General features: G+C 45.4%; 1 protein-coding gene across 2 annotated transcripts in view; it reads left to right on the forward strand.

Annotated features, from left to right (window-relative positions):
- Positions 1-22,891, forward strand: part of GRK3 (G protein-coupled receptor kinase 3) — a 69,706-nt gene that overhangs the window by 40,364 nt on the left and 6,451 nt on the right. For both annotated transcript variants that reach the window (XM_086474045.1, XM_086474044.1), the window contains exons 4-15: positions 1,112-1,213; positions 2,395-2,469; positions 3,962-4,023; positions 5,107-5,158; positions 5,801-5,892; positions 8,639-8,738; positions 15,257-15,335; positions 16,574-16,704; positions 17,538-17,632; positions 18,859-18,966; positions 21,574-21,640; positions 21,868-21,968. In XM_086474045.1, the coding sequence (XP_086330171.1) occupies positions 1,112-1,213; positions 2,395-2,469; positions 3,962-4,023; positions 5,107-5,158; positions 5,801-5,892; positions 8,639-8,738; positions 15,257-15,335; positions 16,574-16,704; positions 17,538-17,632; positions 18,859-18,966; positions 21,574-21,640; positions 21,868-21,968 (1,064 nt within the window). The remainder of the gene's footprint in view (positions 1-1,111; positions 1,214-2,394; positions 2,470-3,961; positions 4,024-5,106; positions 5,159-5,800; positions 5,893-8,638; positions 8,739-15,256; positions 15,336-16,573; positions 16,705-17,537; positions 17,633-18,858; positions 18,967-21,573; positions 21,641-21,867; positions 21,969-22,891) is intronic.

Here is a 22,891-nt window from a genome sequence, read left to right on the forward strand (position 1 = left end):
GTCACAGATGGCAAATCGTGGTGGAACTGTTGCCTTGTCATAGTCAGCAAACGGGAGGACTACAGCTGGAAAAACACCGAGTTCAGTTACGGTGTTCCACCTTCAGAGGTGGATCGGTCTGGGTTTGTCCCATGGAGACCTGTTGAGCTGTGAAGTGCAGCTCATCCTGGAAAAGGAGCGGCCTCTGAATGAAGAACAAAAGAAAAGAAGTCTATTGTGTCATAGAGGCTAAACGCATTTTTTTAAAAACCTTTACTTTTAAAAGTCCTCAGCCATGTGCTTTGTGTTAGCCCTGGTGCTGCTTTCGCTGTTGAAGCGGAGCCCTGCCAGAGTGTTCTCCCTGCTCAGGAGGAGATGATCGGGTTCACGGTTTGCGCAGGGTTTACGCTGTGGGCTGGAGGTACAGACAGCTCTGATACGGCCTGTTCCTTCTCAAACAGGCACAGAGTGTAATCCAGCTGAGTCTTGCTCTGCTTTGGTTTTCTGAGCTGGCTAGGGGTCCAGAGCACGGCCGCACGCTTCCCTTTGCTTGGATCCTGGGACCTCACGGGCTGGTGCTGGGAAGGTCCAGCAACGAGAGACGAGGCTTTGCCCTAAAGGGCACGTCCTGGTGTGCGGTGGATAGTCCAGAGCGTCGAGCGAAGTGATCTAAGGAGAGGTGAACGCTCTGGAGTGTTGGAGGAGCGAGGTCAGCGCTGTCCGTCTGCGAGCTGAGCGGAGGGGAAGAAAACCACCTGAAGCGTGGCGGTGCGCGTTCGCTCGTCTCGCTCTCCTCGCGGGCAGTCCTCTTCTTGCCTGCACGGGTTCGTGCCCTGGCAAAGGGTAGTTGGAGGAAGATGTGCTGCTTTAGCTCAGTCCTTTTCAATTTTTAGAAGACAAAGCTTTGTGGCAATTTTAAGCAAATCGGTTTCCTTGCATAAAAATTCTAAGGTAGGAGGGTGATCTACAGGGTCAGCTGTAGCTATGGTATGGCAGGTGGCTTTTCTTTAAGTCTTAATTAAGAAAATAATAAAGTAAAATAAAACTTCAGCCAAAGTCTTGATTTTACCAAATGAGTGAAAAGTCATTAGGAACGTGCTTATCTAATGGATCCTTCGCTCTTGTGTTGCAGATAAAAGAATATGAGAAACTGGATTCTGAGGATGAGCGTCTGACCCGAAGTCGGCAGATTTATGACACCTACATAATGAAGGAGCTCCTGTCCTGCTCTCATGTGTGTATCATCCAGGTTTCACGCCGCTCTCTGCCTTGCTTGAGTAGCTTGACAGGAGTGGTAGTTCAAACTAACGGCTGTTTCCTTCAGAGAGCAATTAAGACTATTGCTGAAGGAATTGTTCCCACAAATACCTGTAGTGCTGTGGGTTTCTGTCTGAAGTCTGTGGGACTGGCTTTGGCTGAAGTCAGCATGCTGCTTTTTTTTTTTTTTTTTTTTTTTTTCCCCAGTAGTGAGGTGTGGAGATTGGTGGGGGGTGTGTGCCAATTTTTATTAAACTTGGTGGTACACAAAGGAAACGTTTGGAGGTTTACCTATTTTGTATTTCTTTGAACTAAACCTCTATTTTAAAATACAATAAAACAAGTGCAGTTGATGTGTATGTGTACTTGCACATAGACATACATTAACCAACCCGCCCCAACTGAGCAACAACCCTGACCCCAAAGACAATGTGAGCTGCCGGGGCCTCTGTGGGACAGTCTGGGTGTTGAACTCTGGTGTCCCTGAAGGCTCCGAGTAAAGGCTGAGATTTTGTTTAAAACCGATCACACAACAAAGGTGGTCGGGTGGGTTTTTTCATTATTATTTGGTTGGTCATAAAGCGGTTGTTGGTACCGCACTAGGCCAGACACTTCTCGCTGCAGGGTGGTAAGCTCAAGGTGTGGGGCCGTGTTGTGACGGGTGCAGCTTTGTTCCAGTTGGTGAAAACACACGTTTCCTCCGGCTGAAGTTTTGGCCCGTCAGTCTGTATTTAACAGCTACGTTTGCTCTTATTTTGAAGAAGAATTCTCTGTGGTTTGCCCTGTGGTGCGGCTGTTTGGGCGGAGGGTTTAAGCCGTGCTTTGTTACATATGTGCTATTGGCTCTGGAGCAGTGGAAGGTCCGTGTCTGCTTCTGCCCCTGGGGCTGTGTCTGGGCTTTTTCCTGAATTTGTTAAATGAGCATCATCTAGCCTGCTTATCTTCACCTTTCTCCTCCTCATCTTCCCCTCTCCTGCCCTCCTGCTTTCGAATGATTGTTTTACTGCCTCACTCTGCATGTTTCACAGTAACGTGCTTGGGGGAAGGTATGTCGTGCTCGTTCCGAGGTACGTGTGGTTTTCATATCGTTTAAAAGAACAACAGCGAAACTTCTGGCGTTTCCAACTGTTTGAAATCTTTCTTTTTCTTTTTCAAAAGCCTTTCTCAAAGCAAGCTGTAGATCATGTACAAAAACATTTAGCCAAGAAACAAGTGCCAGCCAGCCTTTTTCAGGTGAGGTTAAGACAGTCTGAATGTTCAAGTTTTCTTCACTTATTTGACAGTAAGTGACTTTGTACATGTTGTTTTAGGAGACAGAATAAATGGTACTGGTACATGTCTTTGCTGTAATAGTGATACTAGAATGCTTTGCTAAGTCAAATAAAAATTACAAATTACTATTCTTATCTCAAATATTTTAAGCACATTTATGAAAGCAAACTATACTTTGGTAGATGAGCAGAATAGTTTTTAAGTTTATGTAATCTTAAGCCATTACGTGATTTAGAGTAAATCACTGTACATCAGGAAGAAACACATCCTGTCAGGATAAACTGAACTGCACAGTGGAGAAATTGCCTTAATGTTTTGGTAATGTGAAATCTTTGAAAACACTTTCCCTTTTTCTTTAATTTTCAAGTATATTTATTCCTTGTTGATGTTGACATGGAAGTAAGCATTTGTACCACCTCGCATGTTTTTCTGTCTCTCCACAAGACAAAATCCAATCAAAAGTTACCTATCCAGACAGGAGTTTCTGCACCATTAATATTGTGGTGCTTTTTTAAAACTTTCTAAAATTCTGAATTGTTAAAAGAAAGTCTAGTATTTCCATATCCTCCATTTGAATGTAAAAATCAATGGTATCCTGTCTCATTTGTGAAATTACACATCTTTTGTGTTGTTACTTACTTTAGAAAATAAAGAAATGAGGAGTGAAATATTGCTTGTATTGTCACAGCTCTAATACACGTTGACACAAGACAAGAAATTCAGAATTAAGCTAATTTCTATAGCTAGGTGCATCGAACCAATGTGGTTTTGCAGGCAGTGAACCTCATCAATCCTGGGAGCGTTTATAAGCTTAAATTTCTTTGCTGTAGATCTTACACATTTTTATGTATTGCAAGAATGTGAAGGTGGCCCCTGCTTGATTTTTCTTACTGACGAATCGATAACCACGTTGCTGGAATTACCTCTCACCGCTGGGTGGGTTGGGCTGCGAGATGGCTGCGTGGCATCGCGCATCAGGGGAAGGCGCTTATTTCTCTAGAAAAAAGCCACTTGTGAGTGGAAGGTGCTGGTTTCTTACTGAGGACAGAGAGGAGAGAAGCACCAAAAAGATGAAGCCTGGCAGCAGCTCTGGGATGTACAGGCTCTGCAGGAGTGTGTTGTGTTTCAGTAGAGTGGAAAGAACCACCGTGCCGTGATTGGTTTGCCACACTGGTGGTCCCCAGAGGGGTGCTTTACCCAGGTTTCATAGAGCCCCCCAAGGGAAATACTGAAGGTGTCCCAGCTCGTTGGAAGTACTTTATGTCTGACTTCAGGGCACCTGCTCAGATTCCAAAAGCTGAACGAAGCTTGGGCACTTCACTGAGCCCTCTTCAAGGAAAGCACAGTAATGCTGTAGTGTGTAGGGCCAGCGGGAGTTCTGTGTGATGGGCAGTATTGCATGGTCAGGTTATTGTATGCTCAAATACTAATTGTGTTTCTTTACCCTTTTCAGCCATATATAGAAGAAATTTGTGATAGTCTTCGAGGAAAAATATTTCAAAAATTTATGGAAAGGTACGAATGTGACGTATTATCCAGACTGTCTACCTAATGCAGCAGGAAGGCAGGTCCCTTGAGTATTGCTGTAAAATAAGGCTAAAAATGTTTATTTAACTTCCTTTAATTAATAGTGTATTATCAGCAAGCTTCTGCAAATGGCTAGCTGTGTTGTGTATCATGATTACTGTCAGGATGTACAAGTGGAAGAATTGTTAAAGGTGATGGGTTTTTCTGTTGCTCCGTGCAGCAGTAAGAATTGGTTGCAGTTTGATCTTGAAGGTTTAAAACCGCCGAGCTCCGTTCCCATGGGGTGCTCTCATGAGGAGCCGTCTCTCTCGTGTGGCCAAAAGGCCCAGTGGTTCTGGTCTGTATCGGGATGCCCTGCAGTTCGGCAGAAAGGGTCCGGTGAAGAGCACGAGGCGCAGGCCTGGCTGAGCTGAGCCGCCGTCGTGACCCGAAGGGAGCTGCTCCGGCAGCAGGGCTGTCCCCCGGCCAGCGCCGCGGGCCCCTGCGGAGCGGTGCGCTCCCACGGGAGGAGCTGTCAAAGTGCCTCCATAGAAATGTTATTGCTTACTCTGAAAATAAATACTTAATTATTTATGTAGAAATGAGAAACTGTTTTTTTTTGGCAGCAGCTTGTGGTATTATTGATGTTTTTCCTGTTTTAAGATGAGTTTAAAATGTTCCTTGGAGTATATGGAGGTTCATTAGCATAAATGGAGCTGCTTCTGTTTTCTTACAATTATCTTTCTCTTTATGTAATTTAAATGTTTGTTACTTCCAAACTTAGTTAGCTGTTTTTAAAAATTAAAACCCCTCTGAAAGAGAGATGCGAGGACATACCGAGCACTTGCAGTTGCAGGGGTAAGGTTACCTGATACCCTCCTCTCACAAGGATGTAAGATACTAAGTGTTCACTGCCTAGTAGTTGTTTTTCTTGGTAGGAGTAAGACTACAATTGTTTGAAAGGAAGGCTGTCATTTACTAGATATCACAACACGCCCTAGAGCAAACTTCTATTTTAAATATCAGTCTTGACATTTTCTATAATACTTTACACAATAATCTCAGACAACTTTTAAACTTTTTTTCCTACAGTGACAAGTTTACTAGATTTTGTCAATGGAAGAACGTAGAACTAAATATTCATGTAAGTACTTCCAAGTATATTTATCCTGTCAAAGGCTGATACAGGAAAGAAAATGTTCAGGTTTGCACGCTGCTTCTGAAAAGGCCTTAGGAAGGAATAGGGTGGACGTTACTGACCTGCTCCTCTGTCCCGAGACGTGCGGTCCTAACGCGTCCTTTCCGGACGTCCCTTCTGCCCGTCTTGAGTTAACGGCTTTTGGGGGTTTATAATGGCTGAAAGAAACCGAACCGCTGGAGTTGCTGCTCTGTGACAGCCCCGGGCACCGTCTGTCTCCTTTTCCCACTGCGGCTCTGCCGCTGTCCCCAGCGCCCCTTGCCTCGGCCGCTGCTCTGTCCCCAGCGCCACCCTGGTATCGCTGTGCCGGTGAGAACAGCCCTCCCGGCTGCGGGCTGCGCGTGGGTGAGACTGTCGGCCTGTGGCGACAGCCGGCTCATTCGTCCTGGTGTGCTTCGGGCTGCAGCGCTGGCGAGTACCTCGAAATATAAACGACAAGGGGCTCCTTCTTCCACAACGATAAATGCTGCATGAATGACGGTAGTTAAGTATCCTGATGCGTCGGTGGATTATTTAAGTATTTTTACAGTAAGTTTTTTAATGCTGAAAAGTGAAGCCTGGTTTTGTTTTGTTTTTTCACATTTACAGCTGACCATGAATGATTTTAGTGTACATAGAATAATAGGAAGAGGGGGATTTGGTGAAGTGTACGGTTGCAGAAAAGCAGACACTGGAAAAATGTGAGTATTTACACACTTTATTTTAGAGGCAATTGTAAACTCTGAAATAATAATGAGATCCTTCCAGTCATTTCTTACAAAATCACTGGAAAGCAGCATTGCATTACTGTGTAGTTCTTTGTAATTAATTTTTATCCCAAGAGGTTCTGATTTCTGGATCCTCTATAAGCGTAGATATTTGATCCTGTTACGTGCCATGCAGCGAGGCTTCGGTCTAGCAGAGCTCTTAAACGTGTCCTTCATTTAAATGGTCTTGTCAGAATTAATGGGAACTGCACATGTGTTTAAAATTAAGTATGTGCTTAAATGATTTCCTGGATCAGAGCCCGACAGTGCAGGACGATGTGGAAACCGTGGTGACCGTGTGAGGTGTGACCTCTCCTCTGCCGAAGGTCGCTCTTCTCGCCATAAAGCGCATCACGTAGCTGGTGCTGGCGGAGGGCTGGAGGAGGACCCTGGAACATGACCTCAGTGCTGTTCGATCTCTAGGGCCGTGCCTGGGCAGATTCTCAGCATGGTATTCCGGAGTTGTGTAATTGTATATGTTTCTGCCCTGATGAGCACACTTCACTGGCGAAAGCGGTGATCCTTGCTTATGTTTGGAAGAACGTATTTCCAGTGTTGAACTTCTGTTGGAGAGAGCTCTTGGTGGGAAGTCCAAGATCAACCCTGTGTGTTTTGTTTTTTGCTTTTTTCTGGGCTTAACCATTCACACACTTCTCCTGGTCATCAGATTTCAATTTCTAGGCATAATTATCCCATTAAGTTCTGTTGTGAACATCTGAGCATTGATTTAACAAATTGTTCTCATTATCGATCTATTTATTTATTTATTTACACCCCACCCCGCCCCTTTCATCTTGCATTTCTCCTAACAATTTTAGTCCAGGAACTGTCCTTAAACGTTTCTCTCCTAAGTAAGCATGGCATGTTTGAAGTGCCAAGTCTCTGGGGTTACAGCTGGCTTCACTGGAAGTTGTATGTGCTTGGCATCCTTGACAATAATAAACTTCTCAGCTATTAACAAGTGGAAGACATCTTAATGTTGCTATCACGCTCAGTATTTCTTCAGTGACTTCAAATATTTGTATTAATACTATTACTAACAACACTGTCTTCATTCTTGCTCTGGTACTTTTTTGTCCATGTACAGTTCGTTAACTTGTCCATGTACAAAAATAAACATTTTATTTAGCTCGGGCCACACTCAGTAGAGTCCACGCTGAAGAGGTAGTTCTCAGATTCCCAGTCATCTTCATGTCTGAGTTTTGCTCTGGCAGGAGGTGGATAAACCTTGGGTCTAGCAAGTGAAGCAAAGGACAGTTTTTATCAGCTATAAATAGAGTAAAAGGAAGCGAAGTGTGGGAGAACCAACCTTTTTCAAATTTGAAGCAAAACTTGTAGATTAGGTTCAGTTTCTGGGTAGAGGTTTGGTTTAGTTCTTTCTTAATCCAAACCTGTTTACCCATCCCTAATCCAGATCCCGTCCACTCTAGATGGCTGCCTCTGCTGCACTTACTGCCTGCAAGGAGCTTGGGAAGCCGCCCCTCTAAGGTAAATGCCATCGGTGTTTCACTAACCCACAAAGACACACCTGAGGCTTCTTTCACATCACCTCCTTCAAGGACACCTAAATAGGGGCCAGAAGTACGGTGCAGAAAGCAGTCCAGAGGGGAGGGATAGCAGTGCTTTTTGAGCACGCAGCAGCTCCCGGGAAGACCGAGATGCTGGATTTTGATCAGCCTTACACGGCCCCAGTCGTTCACTGTGATCAGTGATGTCAAAGCATAAATGCAGGGTAGCGTGTGAAATGTTATTTATAGTCATCGTTTACAGACTCCTCAGCAAGAGCACGTGCCCTGAATACATTCCTTGTTTTGGAAACTTAAAGCTCCGGTGTCTTCACGCTCCCTCCTCCCCCACTCCCAACACATGCATGGCGAGGGATGAGGTGGCTGTTCCAGGGAGCGCACGGCGAAGGTGACGCGAGGCCCTGTGTCTGTGCGGAGCTGTCACAGTGTAGGCAGTGGATTTGTTTGATGCAGTGCTGTAACGTGGTGTTTTCCTGAGCATAATTTGAAACCAGCAGCCTAAAAATCCATGGTTGCCCGTGTCTAGAAGTCTCCCATGGAGGAACAGACGTGTCCTTCTCAGCTGTTGCCCAATAGCAGGGTCACCTGTTGCCAAAAATAGCCAGATGATATTATGTCCCACTCTTGTGTGGTGGTTGTTAGCGTAGCATTCTTTTCTGAGCAAAATTTTATTGGTTTGTGTGATACAGATGGTAGAAGATTAAAAAAGCTTTTTTTGTGTGTATGTCTGACCTTTTATTGAGTAGAAAGAAAATAATAAAAAAAAAAAATATATCTAAAACTCAGCGTGTGTTCAACATATTGCTTTCCTGGTAAGAGTTGAAACTGTGAGAATTAAATGGAACCGTAGCAGAGTCTCTGTTGTTTAATCCATACTGCAAGCCCTTGCTTCTAGGTATTAAAAAATGAATGTATGATACGTAATTCATGCATCACTGTGGTGGTTTGGACACAGAATTCTTTGTTAAAGCACATTTCTCTGTTAGGAGGCTTCTGTTGAGAACTTTTTAATTCTGTGAGGTTTTGGAGATTTAAGTCTTTAAGAACTGGCTCACAGGCCACTGTAAATGTGCGTGGTGTAACTGCTAGCGAGTAACGCTGAGTATAGGAGGAAATGTTTTCTGGTGCTGTTTCTGAATGGTTAATATTTTCAGGTATGCAATGAAATGTTTAGATAAGAAGAGAATCAAGATGAAGCAAGGAGAAACATTAGCCTTAAATGAAAGAATTATGCTGTCTCTTGTCAGTACAGGAGTAAGTATCATTGATTTGTTATTCTTTTCTTGTCTTGTTTTGCATATAATATATAAACTGCTGCATATAATACCTGTACCATCAATTCAGTTGTGTGACATGCAAAAGTTAAATCCCCCCCGAACCTTCCCCCTGGTTCTAGCAATGTGTCTGATATAAGAATGGAAGAGCAAGCTTGCTTTTCGCTTCGGGTGCTTACAGAAATGAGCACCTCAGCTAAAGAGGCTTTCTTCTGAGATGAGGAGACTCACTCAAATCAAGGCTGACCCGTGGTTGAAGTTGGTGATGCCGTTTCTTGGGTAATTCATTTTCTCGCGCCCCCGCCCCTTCTGATTTGTTACATAGTTCTTTTTCAACTATTTATATTTGAAATTTTTCCAAAACATTGTTCTGTCTTGTAGAAAAAAAAATTTCATTTTCTGCTGTAGTTATGTTGCACTTTCATAGCATATCAGGTGCTGTTTCAGAGAAAAACTTGAGTTCCCTGTTGGTCCTCCCTTTCCCGTGACTGCTGTTAGCTCGTCCAGCTGTTCCATGTTGGTTTTCGTGTCCTTTGGCTGAGTACCTGTCAAGGTGAGCCAAGCAAGTCTGCCCATCGAGCACACAAGTCTGCTCCAAACTCCAAGTGTCACTAATGTGCATAAAAAGCAGCCTGACGGGCGCTGGTTTCACCAGAGCGTGTCTGGTTACTGGCAGAAGAGATGTTCTTCGACAGTGGCCCCAGTGCGCTGGGCTCAGAGAGCTTCAGAGCAGGCTTTGAAGTGCCGGAGCCTCCGAGTACTCCGGCCTCAACAAACAGGACAGAAATCGGCTCCTATCGCCATGGTTACCTGCGATGTTGGTAAAAAGGTTACTTTTCCTCATGACTGTCGTGCTGTACGAATTAAAGATTCAGGTTGCAGCTGGCTGTAAAGACACCCCCTTTTCCCAGCACAGTTCAGGCGTGAGAAGGAATTGGGTGTGATTGTGTTCTAGGCGTGTGTGACAGGCAGGCGTGCAGCAGCGGATGCCTGCAGTGCGGGAGGATCCCTGCTCTGGCTGACGGGGTGGCAGAGAGCGAGTACTGTGCTGTGCTCTGAGACGAGATCTGTGTCCTGCAGTCATGAGGTAAATCCTGGCTTTGGGTCTGCATTAGCCAGGTGGTTTCTTTTTTAAAAACTAAATCTCGCTGGCGATGCCTTTAGCATCGATAAGTCCTTGAAGTGCACAGGCAGCATCCTCGCTGTCTGCTGCTGTTCAGGGAGCCCGTCAGTCTGATCGGGTCCGAGATGGGCTGACTTGTGCCCGCAGGTAGCCTGGCCCCTGCACCCACTGCTCGCGGGCGCAGCTGCAGGAGAGCCGCCCCTGCTGCGGTGGCCCTTGGCTTCTGCAACCCTGGCTTTTGAAATGGGAGAGGGGTTTTTCAGGGCTTACGTCTAAATGCAGAATTGCAATTGCTCAACAGAGCCCTTTCATTGTCAGGTGAAAACATGGTGAATCGGACAAGACTTGGCACTTTGCAGCTGCACGATAGGCTGCGAGGCGCTCGTGTGCAGATGGGCAGAACGAGAAGGCCGATGGCAGTTTTGTCGCTAGAAGATGAGCTTTTGAACTTTTCTTGCTACCCCTCAGACCGTAGGACAAGGAGTAATGGTTTTAAACTAAAAGAGGGCAGGTTTAGACTAGATATAAGGAGGACATTTTTTACAATGAGGGTGGTGAAACACTGGCACAGGCTGCCCAGAGAGGTGGTAGAAGCCCCGTCCCTGAGACTGTTCAAGGCCAGGTTGGACGGGGCTCTGAGCCCTGATCTGGCTCAAGGTGTCCCTGCTCACTGCAGGGGGTTGGACTAAGTGGCCTCTAAAGGTCCCTTCTGGCCTTTTCTTCTGCTGTTAGAAATATCCTGGTGAGGCAAATCCTAAACCAGAAAGGGAAGCTACGCATCAGGGTGTCGTCATAAGGCTGAACTTTTTCCTCATTGCAGAGCTCTGGAGGAAGGTCGAGGTGTTTCTTCTTGTGCCTTTCATTGGAAACTCCTCCCCTGCCTCAGCCTGGCTCGGGGGGAGGACAGGCACGTGCTGACATGAAAACTCAGGGAACTTCCTTTAGCCCGGACTTGCATTTGCGTTCGGCTTCAGCGTGAAGATAGAAGAAGGGTTGGAAAGTATTTCTTTGTCTTTTATCTGTGAAATTAACAACTGGGATTTATCGGTTGGACTTTGTAGTCAAGTTAACTGTTCTCACCAAAGAGAAGCTGTGCCTGTCCAGAAGCGTCAGGAGTCTTGAGAGCCAGTGGGGTGAAGTTCTATAGTGGAGACTAGACAAGAAATGTCGGCAAATTAGTAATAATTGTCCTATTAAATTAATTTGTGATTCTCTTGCTCCGGTACTGAATGTGAATTTTCGTGTCTTAATGATTCAAAAAGAAAATCATTCACCAGGCTGCTGATGGAGCTGGTTTTCTTATGTGACGGCACATAGCTCGTCATTCAGCAGCAGAAAAGCAAGACAAACCATTTGGTTTTTTCAGTAAGGATTAGCAGCTCATCAGAGTGTAACTTCTTTTAGATTCTCAGAAATTCGAAAGAGAGTTTGAAAAGAGAGATTTTGTGCAAAATGCCGCCCATTCAGGTTAGGTACACCTGCCGGTGCGAGAGACGCTGGAGCATTTTGAATATGCAGAATTAAATAGGTTTGAAAGTGGTAGAAGAAGGTAATTAATTTTGTTCCTGAATGTAAGCTGTTGGTTTGAATGGCGCGTGCCTTCCCCAATGACAGGTTTTATGTGCTGCCCAGAACAAAGCGGAACTGGGAAGTTCATCATAGTACAATTAGTCATTTAACTGGGAATCCAGATGTCTCTGCAAAGTACATAATAACAGCTGTGCAGATTACACATACGTTTGTGTAATCATTTTTGTTAATCCAGCTAAAATATTGGCATTCACAACTGCTGCCTGAATAGGGAGCTCCCAAATTTGAGTACATCGTGGCCGCGTTGTGAGAATAGCTTTTCACGGTGACTTTTCGAATCGGCACAGCTTGGGAGGACAACAGACACCTCTGCTGGGAACTGCTTGGGTTGGCCTGGTCACACAAAACTCTGGTTACACGGATTCTCCACTGGTTTCTTTGCCTTGTCATTGACTGTTGGTGTCACACGGACAAACTCTGGCTGAGGTTTGTGTTTCCTCTTCTGCCAGACACTGGCCCTGTTGTCCTCTCCCAGAGATGTTCAGTCTGGAGGCTGGAAAAGCAGTTTGAAATTCTTAGAATGTAGCATAGTAGGGAAAATATTTTGCTTTCTGTTGAGAAAAAGAAAATTCTGCAATAGCCTTATTTGCCTAGTGTTCAAAAACTTGACATCGCCGAGACCATCGCTGCTGAGGGAGTGGCTGTATAACAGCAACCTGCCAAGAGGTGCTGTTTGGGGAAGGAAGTGGTTATTCCATAAATCTTTTCCCAGTGGGCATGAGGTCGTTGTTCCGGCGGCCTGCTGCAAGACCGGGGCCTTGCCGGGCTGGGGCTCCACTCTGCTGTGTCTTCCAGTTCTCTTGTTCTGAAAAAAGTAGGCAGCTAAGCTGTTTTACTCAACTCTTTTTGAGATGATTTGACTAATGACTGGGTTCGAGTTTCTCTCAAGGGGTGATGAAGGTACAGCAAGAGTGGACAGGCTGAACAATAAAACATCGCAGATCAATAATGACCTGTTGTTTCTGAGAACAGGTACTTTGTTTTCCTGTGTACCGAGATTTGTAGGAGTCTCGATTTTGCTCAAAAAACGGAATCTATTCCTAAATCTTGATAGTCACTTGAAGGAACATCGGTGGGAATGGCAGGTAACCGCTCGGTGTTTCAGGCATTGACTGGCACGTCTTTCTGAGCGAGCCCTGTCAGGACGGAGCTACTCTGTAGTTACAAGTGCACACAGCTGCTCTGCGCTGTGAACATGGTTTTTACCTGTTTGCAGTCATTTCTGTGGTCGTGCTCTGAAAGACCGGGTTACAGGCGAGAGCCAGAATCAGAGGTTTCCTTCTGAAGTAATTGTTTGTGCATTGATGTCTTTAAATTATTAGATTCCTACAATTTTTTATAGTTACTCTGTTTTGGTTTTTTTTCCTTCCACATGATTTATTACAAGAAATTTGTCTTCTGCAATTTTGGGGACTTAATCCAGGATTGTTTGGATGTAAGGAACTTAATTCACACGTTGTTGTCATACTGTTGCTTATTTTTTTTCAGAGCAGAAGCTTGACTGCAACAAAGTATTATTCTCTTGGGAAATATGCTTTATTGCTCTATGTTTCATTTTAAAAGTACCTATAGGGCTATTTTTTTTTATTGTTATGCTGGAAAATACTCTTTTGCAGTGGTTTTTGTGTCAGAAAAATATCTCAGTACTACAATTTCTTCTCTCTGTTAAACAGTGAGAGGGTAGTGATTGAACGAGGAAGACTTACACAAAAATGAATTATGCATCACACTTACACTTGCAGCTTTCTTCTCTTTTAAATACGAGATCCCTGCAAATACAGGCATACCATGTTCTGGTATGGAAACACCCGTTTGTTTTTCTACGTATGGTGTTTAAATTCTAGCACTAAATCCTTCTGGGTGATGAGATGGCTCTGAGGTTTTAGGAAGCCTGCTTGGGGACACTTCTCAATCATCCAGTTGATTCAGAAAATTAAGTCGATAATTCTACGGAAGCTTTTCTTCTGAAGTCAAGTGGTAACTTCTGCAGTCGGGAGCAATACCGAGTTTATAACGCGGGGTGCTGTCTCTTGTTAGATGCCGTGCCGCCTTGCCCGTAGTCCCTTGTTGCTGGGCCCGTTGGGCACCGAGGCGTTTCTCGTGCGGGTTCCTGCAGGGTGTCTGGGGTGCGTACGGCCGCGCTGCCTTTGGGATTGCCGTGGCGCGGCGAGCAGCAAAATCCAGCCGGGCTTGAGGGTTATGGCAGGACCAGCCCACGTGGCGTGGGAGTCACCGGGGATTGCGGTCGAGTCCGCCAGGCTTTGTGTTTCAGCCTGGCCTGGCTTTGTGAAGGATGAACCGACTTGAACTGTCCTGGCCGGCCGGGGGGGACGATGTTGCCGTTCCCTCCCTTTCCTGCTCAGCAGGGCTGGCGTGGCAGCACCCCGACCCAGGTCCCGCAGCCCCCGCCGTGCCCAAGGCCACCGTGTTTTGCTGCTTCTAAATTGGGAAGGAAGTGGGTTCCTGTTAGAGATTCCCAGAGCTTTCACTATCAATACTGCGATAATTAACGCATTGTTTTAAGTCACGTTGGGTCACGTTCGTGCTTCCTGCGTGGTGTCCTGCCTCGTCAGCAGTTGAGCTCGTCTGGGCTCGTCTTCACGTCAGCCTTGGCGCTTTGGGGTCTGACCATCGTCCGTCGGTACCACGGGCCAGTCCAGTCTGTTCTGACAGCACAGCCCTTCCTAAGTTTTCGCTGTAGACTGACCGAGCAGCCCTGGTTGCCCATGGCTTTGGAGAAGGGGTTGATGAGGTAATAGCCACCCCCTGTTAATTAGCCACTTGCATCCGATACAGGCCTAATGAAGCGAGGAAGGTCTGCCGACTCCCCACCGTGGTGCCTTTCAGTGTGTCTGCGTTGCAGAGGTCCCAGCCCGCTGAACCTTGGCGGTACAGAGGTGTTTTTCCAGCTGTATTTTTTTATGGCTGCTTGTCTTAAAGATCGGTGTGAGTCAAGGTGAAAGCGCATCAAGCGGTGGGAGCGTACACCGTGTAACCCACCCCCTCCGTCCATCTGCACCCACCGTACTCGTGCCCTGGGTTTTGACTCACCCGGACCTTCCTGTTCCTGCTGCCCGTGCGCTGCCTACGCGTCGGAGCTGCGGCTTCCTTCGGAGGGGATTTATGTGCCTTTAACTCACCTGTGGCAAACGCTGCTGGAGAGCTGAAGGGCGGCAGCGTGCCTGGCTGCCCCCGGCGCGCGGCTCTGCGGGGGGAGTTGAGCGGCGCAGGCAGGGGGTTGCTGGTGTAGCTGCGTTTCATGTGTAGGTGAGGATAAAACTCTCGTTCCTTTCGGATGTTGTATGTGATGTGACTCAGATTCTCGGTCGGTGTTCCAACAGCTGAACGGTCGCCACGCAGTCATGGGAAATAGCGTGCGTCCTTTACACTTCATGGGAGCAGCTTCATTTTCTGCTGGGCTGGCCTGGAGCTTGTTAGCTTTAAAATGTCTTTCATGTAAGGCTAGCGCAAACTCAGGTAAATATTTTTAGAAGATTTCTAGCTGCTGTAGGTGCAAGTCTTCAGAAGATAGTAATGCCACCTGCATTTTTTAAGGCTTTGGCTCCTCACAGCTTTTTAAAATATTGTATTGAAATGAGATAGCAAAATAAAAGATCTCTAAACTGTAAGTGAAACATCTGAGTATGTAATTAGTACACAAACGGCTTTAGAAAATTATTATGAATATTGGCAAATATCATAGGGAAAATAGCACATGTATTTTTAGCTTCTCTAAGTAGTGCTTTGCTTGTTGCCGGAGATGAACTCTGCTCCTTTCCTTCTAGGACTGTCCTTTTATAGTGTGTATGACCTATGCCTTCCACACCCCTGACAAACTCTGTTTCATTCTGGACCTGATGAATGGTAAGCAAGACTCATGCAGATGATGATCATATTACAGAAATAGTGGCAGGGATCACTGATTGCTGAGATCATAAGGAAAATGAGGGAAAAATAATGAGAGGTGTGAAGCATCAGCCTGCAAGCAGGAGGGATAAAGTGATCTGAACCAGGGAATGTATAGAACAGACTGGAAAATCTGTTACCTTATAACATTAACATATCTAAATAAAGATACCAAAGGGTCTGCTAGGCTGGAAGCTTAAGGAGATGATGGTCATGTGGAGAAATGTGTGAGGAGATCAGGGACACAGCTTTCAGAATAAATATAGAAGGGCTGCTCTAAAGAGCTCTGCAAAGAACAGCGATGGGGGAAGCGTTCCTCAAAGGAAAGAAATGATACCTAGAAGCCTCAGCATAACTCTGGTGAGCGCACATGGAGAGAGACGTTGGCAGAGTTGAGAGAGAAGGTGCTGCAGGGCCTGTACTGGCTGAGGGTGCTCAGGACTTGTGAGACTTAGACTGGAACCCCGACTGTGGTCCTGCAGCGAGCACCTGAAGATGTTGGGCCCAGCTGCACGTTCCGTGTTGCAGAGCTGGAAGTTTAATTAAGAAATGGAGCTCATATCCTGTAAGCAGTAGAGACTGGCTTTGGTGTTTTGCAAGTGAAGATTCTCATTAAAATCTAAGCTGTAGGTTCAATTCAAGTAACTGGTTGATTATTTTAAATCTGTAGCTTGATCAGAAACCATTTCCTAGGAAGATTCACAATTTGGTGGGGGTTAGCACGCAGAGTGACATTGTATTGTGTCTGGTCTTTGATTAGGAAAGTGTGAAAACATCCCCAGCACAAAGATTTGAATATTTTGGCCCAGATGACCTTTCAGGGTCCCTCCCAGCTGGGGCTGTTCTATGTGCCAGTTCATTCAGTTCTCCAGAAACCTGTGCCTGTGACTGCCTTTTACTTGCTGGGGAAATCCTTTGCGTTAAGACTCAGTTGCTGGATTAGTCACTGAATGCAAATGTATATGAAGTAAATGCGGTTTTAAAATGGGGTTGCAGATTGATCACATTTATTTATTAACTTTCTCAGGTATTTTGTCAGCCTGTGTACTTGCAGAGTATAGGTCTGGGTCTCTGTGTGCTCCTCAGATTGTAAGAACCCACAAATGCTATGCTGTTCTCCCACAAGTTCATGCTGTCTATGTGTGAGGCAAGATTTTACTCTTCTTTTAATTGCTTTCCAATTCTTCTAATTTTAGGAGGAGATTTGCACTACCACCTCTCCCAGCACGGGGTGTTTTCTGAAAAAGAAATGAGGTTTTATGCTACTGAAATCATCCTGGGTTTAGAGCACATGCACAATCGCTTCGTTGTATACAGAGACCTAAAGGTAATTGCTCACATGGTGGCTGCGTTCACCCAGGTGGTTGTTAGGTAATAACCCAGACATACTGGGTTAAATGAATTCTCTTACCTGAAACCTTTTCTTGGCAAGAATACAGGTTATTTGTTCATCTTCGGCTGGTTTTTCCTAATAACTTTTCAAAATAGTTCTAATCTGTGCTATTATCCAGTTTAACTGGCCTGGGAGACCCTTTCTGGGGGTCAGAATAAATCCTGTGCAGTGTTACTTATCTCACCCTCTTAATGATGCTGTTAATGTAGAGAGTATAGTGTGTTTGGGAGCCCTGAGAGGGGGGTGTGCGTGACAGGAGACTGAAAGGAAGGCAGTTGCTGGGGGGTGTTTCACTGACGACTGGGAGGTCGAGGACTGCTCTGAGAGTGGTGTCCAGGAGCCAAGTGATGCCAAAAGTGGGGGAAAAAGCCTGCACAGAGCCTAGGTTGCAAGTAAAGGCTGTAAGAGCCACACACACACAGACCCTTCTGTGAAAGAACCCAAAGCCATGTGGACTTGAGGCCAAAAGGGATTTACTCTTCCATGTGCTTTCTGTTTCAGACCTGGCCTGGTTTTGATCTTCTGTTATTTGTCAGAATTTTGTAATCTGTGGAGTTGACGGTAGCGCTCCGTTAGAATGCAGATTTTATCTAGAAAGTGCCTGTTACATTGACTTAAAAAAAAAAAAAAGGAAGAAGAAAAAAGGGCCATTACTAATTACCAGAGAGCGTTGCTGTTTGAGAATGAGATACTGTGGTCCGAGAATTTGTAGTTCTGTCAACTGAAAAATGCCAAGCGATAACCTTTCTGTGTCTATGGATTTCTAGCCTGCAAATATCTTGTTGGATGAACATGGGCATGTGAGGATATCAGACCTTGGGCTGGCTTGTGATTTTTCCAAAAAGAAGCCACATGCTAGTGTGTAAGTATTATGTCCGGGAGCTTTGCTGCACATACAGTCATGGCTAAATAAATCCTTTCTGTGTCTTCATTGTTTGACTTTGCCGAAAGGGAAGTAATGACACTTGTGTGGCACAGCCTTGCTTTATAACCCAGCTAGGCTGGATCCTCTAGTAAGGCTTTTCAGTCTCCTCTTTCTGTTTTCCTGCACAGTTGTAGCAGCTGATGTGTAGGCATGGCTGGAAGATGACACATTGTTTTGAGATGATTCACTGTTCAGATCAGAACCTGACTGGGTTGAAGTACCAGATCGTTTTAATTGTCCTAAATGGATAATTAAATATTCCAAAACTGACTAAAACCCAGGATTTATTGTGTCTTTCTCTTTCTGGACCTTTGTAGAACTGGAAGCAAATTGTGTTCCTTTCTGCCTCTTGGCATCAGGTTGTAACTGGGATCTGAATTTCTGGGGTTGGGTGTGGGTTCCACATCCTATCTGGTATGTTTTATTCTTGGGTCCTCATTTGCCCTGACTTAGACTCAGAATATATGCAAAAAAGAAAGCTTCATCCTGTCCTGTCTTAAAAGATTTGCAATTCAGTAGCTTCTTGAAAAGGTTCATACGTTCCAGTTACGTCAGGGGTAGAAGCAGCACGTGGTGACTTGCCACGGCTTCTGGAGGAGGTGTCCCGTGGTTCAGTCCAGCACGCGGCCGTTAGCTGGAAGGAGACCCCTGAAACACACGGAGAGCGCACGAGCCGGCTCTGCTCGCCCTGTTTCTGGGGCTGTGGGCAGGAGCAGGGCTCAGTCCTGCTGGGCCCAGGGCTGGTCTGTTCTGGCCTGAAGTACTGGGAGCCCTGGCTGTGTCCTGGTGTCTGCCTGTCCTGTCACCCGAGCGGACAGCATAGGGGACCTTGTCACCTCCCTGTGGTGTCCGCTCTCGGACAGCAGGCTGCTTGCTGACCCCTGTGCTGGTTCTGCTGCATCTCGCTGTGGCTGCTTCAGTTTGCCTCGTCAGTGCTGCTGTTCTGCTCTTTAGGGTTTAAGGTGTTTCCTCAGTAGATGGGCACAACCAAAACATGCGTATGTGTGTATGGCCAAAGCAAAGGCAAAATAAAATAATGTTTAAAATGAATTATTTTTAAATTAGGCTATCTTATTGAGAAAACACCGATTTTTAATTATCGCTTATTTTTTTCAGTGATAGTTTTGGTCATAATCAAGATCTTGTCCCTTTCACCTTCTCAGAGGTACCCACGGATACATGGCTCCCGAGGTGCTCCAGAAGGGCACGGCGTACGATAGCAGCGCAGACTGGTTCTCCTTAGGCTGCATGCTTTTCAAACTTCTAAGGGGGTGAGTGACCTTCCATGTCCCTGTGCTTTTTGGTTTTAGCCCGGGGCTCGTCATCACCTGTCCCTTGAAATGCTGATGTGTAAGGTATTCTCTAAAATGTTATCTTACTGCTGTCTCTGCAACCTGGACCACGTCTGCCCATGAGACTAAAACAGGCTTTTTTTTGCTCCCAAAACAAACAAAACACAAGCCCTGCTTCCTTTTGCAGGTGCAGGTGTGGGGCAGTGAGGAAGGCGGATGCTCTATCTGCTCTTTTGGATCCTGCTGATAGGCAATTTACTCATCTCTTGGCAGTTGTTAGTGTTTTAAATGATTTGATGTTATTCATCGCTTAAATGCAGTAGTGGCCCTGTTAGATTATGGGCTTTGTTTTGTGCTTAAGACCTGCTGTTACAGTGAGACTCTTTGCTGCACTGTTCCCTTTTCACATGGCACTCAGTCTTCCCTTCCGTAGTGTTTGGGTAAGTTACAATGGTGGATGCTTCCATTTGCGGGATTTGTCTGAACAGTCTGTAAGCACTGACTGCAAGTGTTTGTGGAAAGTAGCATCCTCAGTGTTAATGGTAGAGCAGAAATCTTTTAAGCTTTTCAGAGTGCTTCTCTGTAAAGATTGGTCTTTAGTTAGATCATCCTGTGTCCTCACACAGAATTACAAGCTCTTACCTCTGTCCCAGGCACTGCAAAAAGGAAGGTAAGCGCGTGACTTCTGAATTGAGCTACAGAGCTGTATCAATTTAACATTAATTGTTCACAAAACCCACTAAACGTGAGTGTGCAAATAAGGAAAGAAATGCTGGTTAAATTGCCCCCAGAGAAGTATTTCTAAGTACAGACCACATCCCGCAGCTGGGAGCATACTGTGTCTCTGATCACTCACGGACGATTCCTGTGGGCAGCAAGACCCACGACAGTTCGGGTTTGCTGGGCGGAGAAGGGAGAGCGTCTGTCACACGCAGGACCACTCTGACCTCCTCGTCTTGTCTTGTGAGACCTTTTCCTTTGGAGTCACTTGGGCACAGAGCATTAGGGCATCCCACTGACTCTGGTGTGGTTCTTCCTTCACAGGGCTGCAGCTGTGTGCTGAGAGAAGTAGCACCTAGGGGCAAGTGGTCCTGCTCGCCACGGGAACGGGGACTTGGGAGCAGGGACAGCTCTGTCTTTGTGGGCCCTGGGATGTGCGGGGTGGTATCGGTGACGGGCCAGAAGGCAAAGCATTATTCATTGTAAACTGGCCTTCCTCATCTGTCCTGAAGCCAATTAAACAACTCACGTCCCAAAGCAAGGGTTGGGCACACGGTGCCATTTCTTGGTGTTAAGTAAATTTAATCTGGCATAAAATCTGCCCGTAAATTCCCAGAGAATCATTTGCTTCCCTGGTGTACTCAGAGCCTCCCTGTCAAGTGTATGAGGCTGCACGTTGGCCATTTACTCTTCTTACCTGTTGTGCTTAAAGACGGAACAGTGGAAGTCCTGGTCTGTCCATGAGAGCCATTCCTCAGAAACGTTTTGTGGATAAAAGGGAAATAACTCATGGAGTAGCAGGTCCCCAGCTGAAACAAGCTAGTACACACTGCTGTGTGGCAGGACAAAATGCTTTGTAATAGCTAATTAATGTATATTAATTTTGAAAAATATTCTTCCCTCAAGGTTTTGAAGAAAACTAAGAAACAGGGAATATATCCTAAATCTCATTTAAAAAATCTTGTACTAAAATGTTTCTGCTTTCTTTCATGCTGTTGTTTAAGTACTGCACGGTAGAGCTCTAATAACCGAAGGTCTACTATAGCTAAAAGGAAAAATTCAAACTTAAACCAGAATTATGAAGCAGGAAAGGGATAAAGCGGATAATTTACTGGATATCATCAAATACCTTCCCAGTCACTAATGCTGTGGTGTCTGTGACTGCCTTCTCTTTCATCTACTTACCTTAAGGTCTTGCTTCATTCTTCCCATGTAGATGTGGGGTAAGTTCTGTAGGTCGTACTCAGCTTCTGTAGGTAGATCAGTGTTTTTAAATACCTGTGTAGTGATGGCTGAGCAGGGTTTTCTTGTCAGATGAAACTGTTCTGGTTTTGGGCAGACAGAGATGTAGTTGGTAAGGGATTTGAAACACTGTCTTTAAGGATGGATCACTGCATTTAAGAATAAACTGCAGTGCCGTTGTGCGGAGTAACGAGGTCGGATCTCCCGACTTTGATGATCCTCGGGGATGTCTGTGTGTCGTCTTTAAAGAAACGGAATGGTTACTTTTCTCTGGGTTTGATTTTGATGGCTGCCCCGTGCAATTGCACCGAAAACAGAAAGGATAAACTTTCTTGCAAAGTGGTGCAGCTCTTTGGAGTAAGAAAAGAAAACAAAGTCGTAAGAGATCAAACACTGATGGTTTTGAGGTAACCAGTTCCCGCAGTGTGCTGGTGTGTAAAGTCTCGCTTCTTGTTGTAAATGCTGAGTGGTTTACTACTTGTTTTGTTGTTCTGCAGGGCAGGATTGATGAGGTGGAAGAATGGGACTAACAGGATGCTACACTCTTTCCTGGGGTTGCCACAGCTGAAATGACCTGATATGTTACGGCTTTACATTTATTAGTGCGTTTTCTTATTTCTACAGTCACAGTCCTTTCAGACAGCACAAAACCAAAGATAAGCATGAGATCGACCGGATGACGCTCACCGTGGTAAGGATCCTGGTGACAGTTGCAGTTCCTTTCCTCGTGTTTAGTAAACTCCCATTTCCTCTAAAAACGGGAGCGGTTACGGCCTGCTTTCTGAGGAAGCTGTGTGTACACACGGGAGAGCTGTTTACAAGCACTGTCGAAGAAAAGCAGCTCTCCTGTATGGGGAAGCAGATCACACTACTGCTTTAATTAAAGGTCTCTCTCTGTACTTTTTTTTTTTTTCATAGAATGTGGAGCTACCGGACTCCTTTTCCCCTGAACTGAAGTCCCTTTTGGAAGGGCTCCTGCAACGAGATGTGAGCAAGAGACTTGGATGCCAAGGAAGAAGGTAGGTGTTGTCTTCTCCTTGGACTGCTGCCTTTAAAAATTTCCACTTCTCTGTAAATGAATGAATTCATTTCAAGTAAAAATCTGCCTCCTGTTGTGATGGGTTTAATTTTGGAAAGAGACCATTAAAAAGTGCTGTCACGGGGAATCACATTTCAGCTCCCTTTGGTTTGGACAAATTTTTGGACAATTTCTGTCATTGAAGGCTTCCCCCCCAAGTTCTCTGCGGTCATGCTTACGTTGGGTGGTGTTCATGCTTGTCATCCCTGTGGTGTTTTTATGTTTTTGCCTGATCTGTTTAGGCATGAAGTCGTATGACTTGACTCAGACATACCGATAGCTAAAATTTATTGCTTATGTTATATCTGTAATGATACGAGCATATTACACACAAAAACCCCAATCCCAAAACCACCAGGCACAGAAAGCTGTGAATACTGCTTCATTTTGTGTTGCCTCTATTTCCTGAGGTACCTGTTTGATGTCATGATTCTAAGGAAAAGGGCATTTCTTTGTTTATTGACTACAAAACACTGCTGCTCCTGCCAAGCTTGCTGTGCCCATGGCTGTTAACTGGGATTGTTGTTATCACTCAGCGTGTGCCTCGCGAGGCTAGGAGGGGAGGCTGAGGGGACTAAATACCTGTTGAGAAACCCTTGGCAGTGTGAGATAACAGTTAATGGGTAGTCACACCTGAGACTGGGGCTGGCTCTGCTTCCAGCGAGACATTCAGGGTTTTTTTTAATCACTGAGCTCTCTCTGTGACAGTGACCTGAGGTTGCTTTTCAGCCTTGGGTTATCAAGATTCGTTTCTTATTTTGCCATAAACCAGGTTTGATATGAAATGATGTGGAGTAAGCTTGTTCCTTAGAAGTAGTGTATGGATCTGACAACAGACGAGTGTTGTTTGTTGTTTGACGTGCT

Source organism: Leptosomus discolor, chromosome 16 (genome assembly GCF_034619465.1).
Source record: "Leptosomus discolor isolate bLepDis1 chromosome 16, bLepDis1.hap2, whole genome shotgun sequence".
NCBI lineage: Eukaryota > Metazoa > Chordata > Aves > Leptosomiformes > Leptosomidae > Leptosomus > Leptosomus discolor.